The following is a 14,144-nucleotide window of genomic DNA, read 5'->3' on the forward strand; positions in this document are numbered from 1 at the left end:
TACTGCAGGGCTCAGCACACACCTTCCCCTCTATCCACCCCCCTCACAGACTAGCAGAGCATTGGGCACAGCCAGTCGGTGTTTTTCGGTGACAACATTGCAGACAATATTCTGTAAAACAGTATGAGTGTGTGTGCATATGTAGCCTTCAGTGCTCCCATATCATTGATCGGAATTGAGGGCTTTAATTGCCATATACTCCAAACTCACCGAGGGAGTTAGTCAATTTGAGTACATAAAATGAATGTGCATTAAGTTGAAACCGAACAGGCATTAAGAGAAGCAACAAGAAAAAGAAATGGCGATATTTAAGAAAGGAAGGAATAGGCCAGGAGAACATAGGATATAATTGAATATGAGGGGATATAATGTGACAGGATAGGAAATGGTGGGATAGAATAGGATTGGGTAGGACATGATGTGATTGGATGCAAAGGTTGGATAGGACGGAATGTAATGGATAGCATAAGGTGGGAAAAGATGCGACAGGGTAGGATGGGATATGCTTGGACGATATAGGATGAGAAAAGAAAGTACAGGATAATATGGGATAGGAGGGTGGAGCAGGATGGGGTAGGATTGGGCAGTATATAATAGGATAAAATAGAATAGGGTGGGACACGATAGGATTGGATACAATAAGTTGGATGTATGGGATAAGAGATGAAAGGGAAGGATCGGAAAGGTTTGGTCAGGATAGAGATCTGATGATGTGATTTTTTTATTGCTATTTTTTTTAGATATTTTGAAGTGGAACCTTTGTGTTTGATGAAAGCGGTGGAATCAAGGTGAAGAATTCATCAGAAGGTATCACATTCTGGTGAACAATAATGTCAATATACAATAGCAAAGCAATCTGCCCGGTATAGTCTTAGGTGAACAAATGGATGGACAACATGTCCACAACCAGATAAGAAATGGACAAACCAACATTGCTTGTGAAGTTTTAAAACATATATACGGTGATGAAGACCAAGTGGCTCTGTTTAAGCCAGATTGACTTTTCATTCACTGCTATTCAACAGATGCCATAGGGGACAAAAGATTGAATATGTATTTCTATTGTTCTACGATTATGTTTCATAAAAATAAGATACAAAAACTGTCTCACCAGCTTACCCTATTACTCATCCTAAGCCCTAAAAAAGAGGCACATGTCACCAAAACAAACAAGCAAATAAACAATAAGTGGGCTGATTTAGCCTGAAGGTTAGTCGGATGAGCGTGCTACTAGAAGGTTGGCGTTTTGAAACCTTCATCTGAATGGGCAATGTGGCCAGGGGAAATAAGTACCACTCTCAACTTTCGATAACAAGGAATGCTGATGTGCCCTTGAAGCAAGGCACTTAGCCCCTAAATGGTTGAATGGATATCACCAGATGGAAGCCTGCAGCTGCCCTGGCCATGTCTTACATACAGTATATGACTGCTTGACTGCAGTTGGACAAAACCTCTTCTTTTTTTCAGCGAACATACCTGTGAAGTAAAAAAAAGATGCCTCCCCCAAAAATGGGGAATTACATCATACACAACATTTCGATGTTGTGCTACGACAAGAGCCAATAAGTTAGTGACAGAACAACGGTCTCCCTTCACTGTGGCCATGCTATCTTATCTACAGATGTGCATCCTGATTTTCTATTTATCATTTTGTGCAGCAAAGTCATTATATACGGTCATGACATTTCTCTCACTACACTCCTCTACCTAATTACAAACAACTTGTGTCTTGGTCAATAGAGTAGTGCAGGAATGAGTCCTAAAACCTTTAATGAGTGAGCATGCATGCACCTCCAGGACTTTGGGATGGATTTTTTGTTAGATGCTTGAAATAACTTTGTGTTTAATTCAAGCTAAGGAGATTTTTTACAATGTGTTCTACGACATATAAGATGTTAATCCCCCACTTTTGAATTGTGAAGCTTGTGCGTGTTTAAGCACTATAGTCTGCCTGTAGTGACTTGTGGTGACAGAAGGCATGCGATTGTGGTGGTGTTCTTTTATCGTCCAAGTTTAGCTTTTTACTTTTGGCAATTACTTCATAGATCATGAAACAAGTGGTGAACAAGACGTGTACAAAATAAATAATAATAATTTGTTTCCAACAGAGCTTATTTTCTTCAATAATTCAAAATCGAATAATTAAATACCATTGGCTTTTTGTTGAGGGAGCCAGTGTGACGCTAACATCTGGATAGGCCCACACAAATATGTCAAGTGTGCACTCTATTCCTTACAAATATACACTCAGTGTTCGCTCTATTAGTTCATACCTGTATTAGGTACACCTCGACAGTGTTGAACAACCCTATACAAACTTTAGTTTTATGATGCCCATAATGTTTGTCTATTTTGGCTCTGCCATGGAGATGTTGATTGAATGTTTGGCATTCAGGTTACAGTTAGTGGCTGTTGCTGCATTATATTGAGAGGTGCTAACTAATATAATAAGTAATATTATAAGGAAAACAAAACAATCAGAATCTTCTCTTAATATAACAGTCTCCAACCTCAAAATTGAAAATCAAATTGCATACATTGAAGACCTAAAATGTCTTTACAAAGTCCTATAAAAATCCTAAACTGCTGAAGCAAAGATAACATGCTATGTGATTGAGAGATTTCTCTTTTAAATAACTCATACGTATGAATGAGGAGGTGTAAAAAACGGAGCAAGTGAAGGTATAAAAAACCGGGCGAGTGAAGATGTTAGAAGTATCTAAGTAAACTTCATTGACATAGTACTTCAAACAGTAGTTACACATGTAAAGTAGCTTAGATAACATATCTGTTAAAAGCATTTACAACGGTTGTCAATATGGAAGCATCCCACTGTCAACAAATTGTTTGTTTTAGAGGTAGGTTGACTAATGACTTGTGTGTGTGACATGCTCGTTGATGATTTAGTGGTAAACTAACAGACAAACTGGCTTTTAGCTTGATACAGTTGGATCCTGGTTACCAGCAAACACTTACTGTAATTGTAAGTGTCTGTCAAGCTCTAATATTGTGTATAATTGTAGAGTTGTGTGGACGCTGTGCGAGACAATACAACATCCATATTTAGTTTTGTGAGGTATTAAAGTTGTATTTATGCACAACAAATGACAGGTATAATTAGGTTTATTATTGTTTTGTTTGTTCAAACATTAACATGCCCAGTACATTTACAGTTCTACTATTAATCATCTGTACATAAGTGTCTGTCATTCATGAGTTCTGTCCTTTACTTTGTGTATTACAGGTGACCCAAAGCACAAGCCCGCAGCCTGTGGAGGTGTGTGTGTGCTGCCTCAGAGCCACCAGAGACAAGCTGCCAAGGGGCCTCTACACTGTCAGTGTGGCCCTACACAGCCGTCTCGGGGGCCCAGCTCTGGCCTGGTGCAGTCAGAAAGAGCAGCAACAGTGGGCGGGGTCCACCGAGCCGATCGAGCATCGGGGGCGCTTCTGGGACACTGACCTGCACTTCAACCAGAGCCTGTTCATGGTGAGGAGATGCTGGACAAAAGAAAATACAGTTCACAAGAAATGAAAATAGTACTAACTGAAATTAAGATAGATTTATTGAATATTTATTATAAATTAATCATGAGTCATGACTTTTAGCTTTATTTAAATGTTGGAGTGTGGCAAAACCTAAATGGGACAATTCTATAAAAAAAAATTTAAAAAATAGTTTAAACTCCAAATGTTTGGTTTGCAGCTAGCATTGATATTCCAAGTTAAGGTTGCAGATTTACAAGAGAGTATGACTATTGCAACAGTGCCTCTATTGACACTAATGTGTTTTTATTCAACGAGGAAAGGACAGAATCAGCCTGTGACTGGTGACTGTGCATTTAATTTCATAGGAATCCCTTAATTCATGCGTTATGTGGGAAAGCTGCTTTGAACATTTTGTTTTATTTCCATCAAAATATTAGAATAAATATAAAACATCTTTTATCTGAAAGCAATTTTGACATTAAGGGAACCTGAATTAAATCACGCTTAATTCCAATGACATGAACGAAGCCTTTGATGTGAAATTCAATGGAAGATTTTTGTAAAAATAAATCTTAAAAACCAACAGTCCCCTTAGATAAAAGCAAAGAATAGAACATGCTTTGCTAATATGACAGAACTTGTCATACTGCGCTTTTAGTTAATTCCAAATTCCTCTTTCTGTTTCGCTTGGTTTCATCAGTTGCAGTGAAGATTGAAAGGGTTATGAGAAGTTATATTGCTGTAAAAGACAGCATATGAAAATATGCCACACAGCCTCTGGGTTTTTCTCCGGGGATCTCCGTATGAATAAAACAACAACTTTTCAAACATGACATTTAATCCATGCATGTAAATCAAACCCAGGATCAATTATTCATTTATATAAGGAAGTAATGTTTTATTGGAATGAAAATGTACAAATGCAATGAAAAATGCAGTTTCCTTTCTGCATGCATTTGAGCGTCTGTAACGGAGACGAGCTGGATACAAGAAGAAATGGAAAAGTTAGGCGGCATTGACCTTAAAATAGTATAAACTTCCATTTCCAATGCATGGTCAAAGACTAAACCGAAATATGTTTTCACATTTGGTTCTTTTGATGAAACAACACAGCAGATTACGTTTGATAAAATCAATGCACATTTCACAACCACTTTCTTAAACCTCTTGATATGAGGGAAAACATCCTCAATAGGCTTTACTAATCTTAAAAAGCTGCACACTGGTTTTGGATGGTTGATATTGACCAGTGGATTAGAGATCCCGGTTTAGGTTTAGTCATTGATGATGTGTGCACAGTACGTACAATTCACAAGAGAAAGCTCAAAACAGAAGCCACTAAATCCAGTGTCCCCCTGATTTCAGTTTCATGGGCTCAGAAAGGGTTCAGTGTTCTGATGGCAACTCTAAAGGCCTTCGCTGGAGCATTAAGCACATGTGGACACTGCCAATGTGCTCGTGGGCATATTCACTGAGCGAGAGCGTCCTGATAATATTGTCTGCAGCTCCCGTCGAACATAAAGGACGAGATAAAAACTGGCAAGAACTGAATGCGGACCTGGGATCTGATTCAGAGGTAAAAAAAGGTTTAAGTACGGCATGGTAAATGCCTCGTGTCACTCTTCCTTACCTCCTCTCCTCCCCGAACGCTCGGCTGTGCTTGACAGACAAACCTGTTGTTGTTGTTGTTGTTGTTTTTCCAATTGATAGTCTCAGACAAATCTGATCAGCGTTTCCACCTCTCTCTCTCTCTTTCTCTCTCTCTCTCTCTCTTGCCCACACTGTAGCGTGCAAGTTTAGGAGTGCTTGCAGTGCTTTCTAAGAGGAAATGAGGAATTAGTGATGGTGAGGGGAAGCCAGGAGCTTATTTTCCTTTCCTCCCTCCCGCTCTCTCCTTCTTTTTTTTCAATCACCCTTTGCTTTGTGTGTCTGGGTTTGGATTTAGACAGAAAGAGTGCAGTTTAGTTGGAGATGTCTTGGATTTGTTGGCAAGCGGGAGCACACAAGAGGATTCGGCCCCACGGTATTTGTGCACCGAAATGTGCAGGAAGAAAAAATAAAAATAAAAAAAGGTCAAAGGAAGTGTTTTTGGATAACCTTGTTAAATATCTTTTATTCTATGTTGTGGTCATTGAGGAGGTTTAGTGATTTGACAAAGAACTGACAAATATTGCACAATAATAATATGTCCTCCTTTATTTTGTGAACACATGTCCTCTTTACAAAAGAGAAAACATTTTGAATTCAACAGGATACTTTTTATGGTTTGAGCAGCTCCTCTTGGTCAAACAGGAAGTGAAAAAAAGCCTCTTAAGCACATCCTCCAGTCTCACAAACCTCACAGCAACACCTCCCACATACACACATATGTATGTCTCCTTCACACAGAGGCACTCGCACATGCACACAAATGACTATTCATGCAAGTCATATTTCTTACAGCAAATGAATAATAGGAAATATCCTCAATATCCATAATCCGTGATATTATGCCACAAATACTCATCATTCCACAGGTGCATACCAAAAACAGATTATCTGGGGAGTGGGATACACATGATTTATGTGTTAAAACAAGTCCCCTGCATTTCCCATGACAACTAATAAAGGGATAAAATATTTCCTCCAAGTGATGGATGAAGTGGCACACACCTCACTGTCAGTTCATTTTTTAAGCAAACCCACCGTTTTCTGGGTAAATAAGAATGTTTGCCATCGACTGCTAACCGCTAACACCTTTTGCCTCATGCAAGACACCCTTAATATCATCAGTTTGATTGATGGCGGCCTTACTGCGTCGGATATTCAATAACTGTCAGCTCGTAGTATACAACGGCAATGTCAACTTCTCCTCCACCCTGTGGTTGATGCCGACAGTCTTTATCATTCCAACATCTCCTTTTTGGCAATTGCCTGAGTTGGACGGGTAAGAATGGCAGTTAAGAAGGCTCCAAAAAGAAACCGGAAAAAAGTTAAAAGAGGATTCAAGTCTAGGATGTAGATTAAGTACCTCCCTGAGGGCTCCTGTCCTGTTTGTTACCATCCGTGTGTCTGTTTTTCATTGGCCTCCTGGTTGTGAGCAAGTCTACGCATGCTTAGTCCTCTAGTATTATATATGGCGTGTGACGTGTTTGCATATGTGTGAATAAGTTAGTGTGTGAGCCTGCAGGCAAGTGTGTACCACTGAGTGGAACTTTGTGCTTCTTCCTGTGTCTGCAGCTCCTACCTGCAGCCTGTGAGGTCGTGCCCTCCATGGTCCTGGTCTTCCAACTGATCGCACTACCGGGAGACCGCAGCCACGTCAGCTCTGTGCTGGCATGGGGGGCCTTTCCTGTTTGCGGGCCGACCCTCGGCCTTGTCCACGGCAGGTGCGTCAGTGGCAGATCAATGTTAGTTGTTGGACCTTAAGGATTATGTATTTAGAAGAGTCCATTCGTATTTTAGGTCACTACACTGTAATGCCCTAAGCAAAACACCACATGGATTGACATGAAATTATATATATATTTTTTTATCCCATCAATTCAAATCATCTTTTTGCACAGTCACAATTACCGGTTATGTGTCATTAATCCAGGTTCAGAACCCCTCTGCTCAGGGGGGAGCCGAACACACGACTGGACCAGTTTAAAAAGATTGAAGCCGTCATCTCCTCTGATCTCGACCACTGGCTGTGCAACCTGTACTTTCAGGTGTGTGTGTGTGTGTGTGTGTGTGTGTGTGTGCACGATGAGGAAACATGTGCATGCGTGTATCTGTTGTTCTTGTTCATGTTATGTTCATCATAAGGTGCAGGTATGAGTGATGGTAAATCATATGCTTGTGTGTGTGTATATCCCCCACCCTGATCATCCCCTATTGTTTGGGAGGCAGGTTGGAGGATCTGAGTCGATGGGGGTTGCATTTTGGGGTTTTCTATGATAAAAGCAATTGGAAATTGGCCCCAGAGAGCAAACAAGAACCACATCTTTACCCAGCAATTCCGGATGCATTTGAGCTGATGCATTGATTAGATTAGTAAACATCTTAATTGAATTAAAAGCCAGAACAAAGCTCTCTAGCTTGGGCTGGTCTCTTTATTTGTCCCTTCTACTGTGACATGTTGTTTGTGTTACTGCAATTATCATCACTGCTTTCATTTACGAGGGATGAAAATAGAGGTACTTTTCTACATCTTTGTAATAGGATGTGCAATATTGGTACTAGGCACACGTATGGTCTTAATTAAAATATGTAATGCCATAATGGCTCACTATGACAAACGGTAATAGTTAGCTACATCTACAGTTTGATCACGAACACCTGTAGTGTAATTACACACTCATGCTGTTTTCCCCCAAAACCACAGTGATGCAATGGAATGATAAAAACATGACTGCAGATGACATTAACTTGTCGAGGTTGTATCACTGATCACCGAGAACTCAAACACGGAAAGACCACATTTCTGTTTTGGGTTTTTCAGGTAAAGAGGCTCCCTACTGGAACGTCTGGGGGACCAGAGCGCTGCATCACCCTGTCAATACCCCCACCTGACCCCTCTGTCATGTCCCAAAGTGAGGTCCATCATGACCAACCGCAATGCAGACTGCCACTCCAGTCCCAGCCCCAATCACAGACCCCGCTAACTCCTCAGCCCATTCATCCCCAGTTCCAGTTATACCCTCAACAGCAGCCGCATGCGGGCCCCAGCAGCAGGGCAGGCGAGCCCGCTGTGGTGCATTCTCAACGGGGGTCCCCTCTCCACCTGTCAGCTGATTCCGCTTGCTCTTCCTCATCTCTTCCAGGTAGGGGTCCAATGTTAAAACCCCCGACTATGCCACAGTGGGGAGAAAATGTCACCGTAATGTCACAAGCACTGGGATGAGAAGAATGGCAGGCCTCACTTACACAGTTCTCCACTGAGGTGAATGTGCTCGAGGGTAGGGTTGGGTATGTAGACAGAGGGCCAAGTTTGACAGACAGAAGTTAAATCAAACAAAGGTGGTTTTCTTAATCACATGCAACACTTTCCAACAGATACACTGTTGCATTAGTGAGAGTAAAGGCAAATGTTTGAGCAAGATCAACACTGATAAATCATTTTGATAATGTAACCACCAAAATTAAATAAGTAAACAAACCCTCCTTGGCAGGATGACATGGGAAGCATTATATATGATAATAAAATGACAGCATCATCCAATTTAGATTAGAAGTTTCCTGTGTTTCTTTTATTGTTGAAAAAAAATAAAGAATGAATACATGAATATTTGGTGCCCCACATAACCTGCACATGCTTATAGGGCTGGTCCCAAGCAATTACGGAAAAATGTTTTGTCAATGAGCGGTCAGTAATACTTTTAATCTTTCAGATAGTTTAGTAGTTAGTACAGTACATAATACAAATATTAGCAGTCGTTGAGTCTTACATTTACGCTGTACAGAGTTATTCATATCCATGTATCGTCTAACTTAGCAAAACTAAACAAAGCATTTGACCTGGCAGACAGACACATGTTGTTGTATTACTTCATCATTACATAAACATGTATATCTTCTGGATAATACTAATACAACATTCTAATCTCTAAATCCCATTATCCATCAGGAAATGATTTTAGACAGCAGATAAACTGTTGCAGCGACCGCTTCTTGGCTCGGTGGTTCGTGCTGCTTCTCGGCCGGAATGCTCTTTCTGTGGGAAGCTCGCATGCTGCTTCCTCGTGTGTGCCGGGTTGTGGTTTCTTCTTGCAGTCCGAAGATATGCAGAGCTAGTTTATTTGAGACTTACATTCCAAGGTGTGAATATGATTATGTTTCCGTGTTCTGAATGGGTGTGAATGGGTGAATGATGACAAGTCGTGTATATTTTTATGTCTGTGATGGACTGGCACTACTTTGCTTTCCTTTCCATGCGCCTGATATGATCCTGAATGTGCATACATGTGTCCATCAGATGCACTGATGTGTTTGCTCAGCTTATCTGGTGTTCCGGGGAAGGTCATATCACAATTGTTACCACATCTAGAGGTGACTAACGACCTTGGTTAATAGCAACGAGAGTCCACTTCCTCATTTTCAAAAACAAACTATTCTTGTTTCCCACCGAAGTAATCCAACATCCTGGCCTTTGCCAGGAATCAAGTCCAGGCTCATTTGTTATTGATCTACTACAAAGGCAGCGGTCTAGCTTCTTTGTTAATAATACATCCCCCTTTTTTTTCCTTTTTTTTTTTTTTTTTTTTTGCACGCACAGCTCATCTTTATTTAACAGTCCTCAAAAGTTTCTGGGGTGCTCTGCTTTAAACATCACACAGGCTTTTTAATTACAAATGAGTTGTGACAGGTCTGCTGGGTAGCACCCTGGCCCATTTTAAACGTGATGCCGGCTGACAGCTTGGCAGTGTTCTCCCAGCACTGAAACATGTGGAAGAAATTGGTCTTTTACATTTCACAGCTTGTCGCTTCCTCCGCCTACTGACCTGTGACCCCCCACAGAGATCCTAACACCCACAAGGGAAGTGTCCCCAACGAACTGACTGATTTTCCAGAGAGAGGAGAGAGAGAGAGAGAGAGAGAGAGAGAGAGAGAGAGGGGAGACGCTCACTATGGGAGATGTATGTTCTGCCAGACAAAAGGTACCAGCTCTCTTCAACAAACACGGCGGTGTACTTTGGCTCACACGCAGACATGAACGTCCACACGCACACACATTCTCGCAGCTCGCTGAGGAGGTTGCTTGGGAAGTGAACCTGATCCGTAAGTGAAATAAAGGATCAAAAGGTGTCATGCACAACACCTCACCCGGGCCAATCCCTAAGCCGAGCTGACGTCTGCGCCTCATTTGCATACAGATCTGTTCATTTTGCATTACCTCTGGAGCGAATTATGGCCTTCAGATGGGGAGATTACGTCAAGGTTGAAGGCAGCGATCGGACGGACAACTTTAACCTATAGCCAAAAAATGGAAATCCAATTCAGCGAGGAGGAGAAGAACAAATTATCCCCTTCCTCAGTCCCGTGTCAAGTCTGGGAGTTTCAGACATTTCCTTCCCATTTCTTGCCTCTCTGTTTCTGATGTGTGCTGTGTGGCTCTCTCATTACCCAGTTTGTCTCAGGATCGGGACAAGTATTTGGAGACCTCTTGTCACTGCGATAACTTACACACAGCAGAGCTTAACAGTGAGACTGGAAGTTTTTATTCCTGAGGCCTTAAGTTAATTAATCCCCTTTTGAAAAATATGTGTGTGGTGAGGTGAGGTGTCTATTACAGCACTCAAACCTGACATCCCAATCTAAGATAAAAATTTTGATAAAAAAAACCTAAAGATTACTTGACTTGGTTGTGTTTGCATCCACATTTGTGTTTTTCTGAATAGTGAGCCATAGGATAATAATTCTCCTGATTTACCTCATTAGACTCGAAGCACAATGAAGTGTATTTGGTGTTTTAACGTAGCGATAAGATAGAGGCACACAGGGTTAAGTGACCTTTCACATTAACTGAGTGATCCAGTTACATTGCGTTTGCTTGAACCCATAAGTGACTAATGAGATTAGCTTCTCCTTTCATGAACACGCCGAGGATTCGGCCACAACTGCATCGCTGCTTCATTCCCTTGCTTTTTTCCAGGATTCCTCATCTAATGTCCTCTTTGGAGCGCTTCCCCTCCACATTCAGGATGTGCTCCCCTCCGGGCCGGTGCCAGTCATCAGAGTTTCAAACCACAACGTTACATCATACAGTCTCAATCAGTCGCCCTCTGCATCCCGCCGATTATTTCAATAATGTCCGGGCTCCAAACGGTTGGATTCCGCCTTTGAATCCTGTCTGCAGAGATACTCATGTAAGCCCTCACAGTGGGTGTGGTAAACAAGTTTAAAGGGTTGCATGTGGGGAGCAAGTAGAGCATGTGGGACAAACACAACCATAAGGGACAGTGTCTTGCTCACAAAGCACGCTGACCAGCATGTTTTCCCAGTTCTCAGAAAAAAGACGAAGGCAGGCTATGTGAACATGGTCAAGACATATTTGAATTTCACGAGCAACAGACGTCCCCAGTGAGTGTGAAAGAGTCTCAAAACGGTAAAACAGTATACATCCAGCGCCTGTAATTGCCATTACAATGCTGTGGATTACAAGAAAATAAACTCTTGTGCGAAGCGTCACCGAGTCCTCGCCGTATCATAGCAACCTCAACAACGAGATCCGGACATGGACTCAGGGGTAATCCGTGAGTCAGTGACCTCCGATCCCGCTGTAACCTTGGACCAGTCATCAGGCAATTAGGGGCCTAGGTGAGCAAGAACCGCCATCCCAGCCTGGTTGCATCTCACCGGTAACACAGCGGTGGGGTCTCGACAGTGTTACGGCCCCCAGGCTTTTCTCTTTCCTCGGCCTGTTTTTGTGTGAAAGCCAGTGAGAAAAGAGGTGTGTTGAGTTCTGCAGTGGTGAGGCACACTCATTTGTATTTCCACCCTGGACAATGTGTGTTTGCAAGTGTCTACATATTAATATATTTGTTTGCATGCCCCCCTGTGTGTGTGGGTGCGTCAATGCAGTGCGCTGGATGAGTATGCGAGTGTGTGTGTGTGTGTGTGTGTATGTCTGCTAGTCTTAACACAAGCTCAGAGCACGGGGGGATAACAAGGAGTTTGTTGTTGGCCTTGAGTGCCCGGAGAGGCTGGAGTTGTGGCAGCTCCAGCGCTCTGAGTTCACAGACGTAGCCCTTAGCTGTCGAAGCTGTCGATTCTGCCTCTGCACTCATTCTGGTTCCACAGCGTCTGCGCATTAGCAAGTGGGTTCTTGTGCAATGAGTGTGTCTGTGTGTGTGTGTGTGTGTGTTGTTTTCCAGTCAAAGAAAGCATCTTTATCCACCTAAGTCCAATTCTGTGAGTCCATGGTTGCTCTTGTTGTTGCTAATAGAGATTGTGAGTGTGTATGTGTGTATGTGTGTGTGTGTGTGTGTGTGTGTGTGTGTGTGTGTGTGGGTATGTGTGTGTGTGTGTGTAAAAGCAGCTGGCTTTGCTCTGTCATACTGTTTAACCAGCAACACACACATACTTTGCCTAAGTGCACATACTTGCGATATGTAAAACGATGCACTACAACTTAAATAATCAAAAGCTGATTTGGTTGTTGTAAGGTAGATATGACACATTCAGTGTATTTCCCTCCTTCGTGCTTCTTTCTACTTGTGATTATTTGATACAAAGGGTCTCTGACATCCGCACCTGTGTCATTTTTCAATACACTTAGAGAGTGTGTAAAGTTGAGGCATTGAGATATCACTACACCATGTTCTAAAAACATTTTACTGATGTGAGATTATGAGAATATTGACACTAAAGTGAGTTTACAGTTATGTGATATCATGCAAATGTAGAAATATAAATAATTGCATCCCTTGACAAGAACAAATATAACCTTCTTAACTTGTAACTGTAGGCACTCCACATGTTTACCAGCAAAGCGGTGGTAATTAAAAACTACATCTGTGTTCGGATGAAATCTGATTTCAGACTCGCTTAAAAATAGCAGTGAGCAGACTCTTCCAGACATTTAAGCTGTCAGAAGGATTTCTGATGTGTCGCCTATATTTAAGTTATTATCACTGATATATTTAATCCCGCAGCTAGAAGAAAAAATATCATCTCAGAGGTTTCCATATGTATCATATAGATGTGACTGGTTCATCGGGGGAAAAAAGATTCACATCGTGAGATTCTTACATGTATCAAGCTAAGGTTTACTTAATTACAACCTCCAGGCAATGCAGGAACCCTTTTTTAAATTCTGTGAATGTTAATATGCTAAATAATGCAGATCTCCAACTCTTCAAGCATGAGACACACATCTGGCAGCTTACCATTTAAATTACAGCAAAAAAAAGAGTGAGACAGATCGAGAGAGAAGTGGAAAAATAGAGGGTAAGGATGAAAAAATACTTTAAAAGTAATTTTCTAAAGAATAGAAGAATGGGAAAATGTATTACAACCGAACTTAATTTCTTTTTCGATTTTTCATCATTTCTAATTGCATACATTAGAGCGTTGAGTCTGGGAAGGATCAGCTTCAGATTGTGTGAGACAGAGATGATGTGCTGCGAGAGCTCTTTAACTCAATACTCCTACATATTTCTTTCAAGAGTCAAATCAGAGTCACCAGAAAAAACACCTTACAGCCTAAACATACTGCCTCACGGTAGAACAATAACAACAACAGATATGCTTCTTATTTTAAGTGTCATTACAAACCTAGATTGTTCCGCATTTTAAACCGTTAAAAAAAACAGAACAATTTTTTTAAACTTTTATTTTATTATATTTAATTATTTGTATTTAGAATATCTTTTCTTTCGGCAATTTCCATTATTACATACTTGCTTAATATTTATCATCATTACTTCAAGTGTATACCCGTAATCATTAGGGTTTTTCGTAATATAAATAGCACTCAACCACCTTTGATCCTCAGATTGCCAGATGTGGTTTGCAAAGGAAAACAAACATCAACCTTTCTGTCTTTTTCACACTCACTGCACATTATTTCTTTCTTTTTTTGGGATGCAGGGAAGAATTCCTCCTCCGGAGCCATTTCTGAAAACACGGGAGAGAAAAGTGATCCATGCGGGGAGAAAGCAGAGGGTGGGACTCATGACAAGGTAACGTTGGGA

The 14,144-nt window shown here is 41.3% G+C and overlaps 1 protein-coding gene across 1 annotated transcript in view; it reads left to right on the forward strand.

Moving 5' to 3' along the window:
• Window positions 1–14,144, forward strand: part of ofcc1 (orofacial cleft 1 candidate 1) — a 78,761-nt gene that overhangs the window by 17,067 nt on the left and 47,550 nt on the right. The window contains 2 exon segments of the mRNA XM_056434709.1: window positions 8,232–8,273; window positions 14,041–14,132. Coding sequence (XP_056290684.1) covers window positions 8,232–8,273; window positions 14,041–14,132 — 134 coding nt within the window.

This window comes from Pseudoliparis swirei, chromosome 16 (assembly GCF_029220125.1).
Source record: "Pseudoliparis swirei isolate HS2019 ecotype Mariana Trench chromosome 16, NWPU_hadal_v1, whole genome shotgun sequence".
Lineage (NCBI taxonomy): Eukaryota > Metazoa > Chordata > Actinopteri > Perciformes > Liparidae > Pseudoliparis > Pseudoliparis swirei.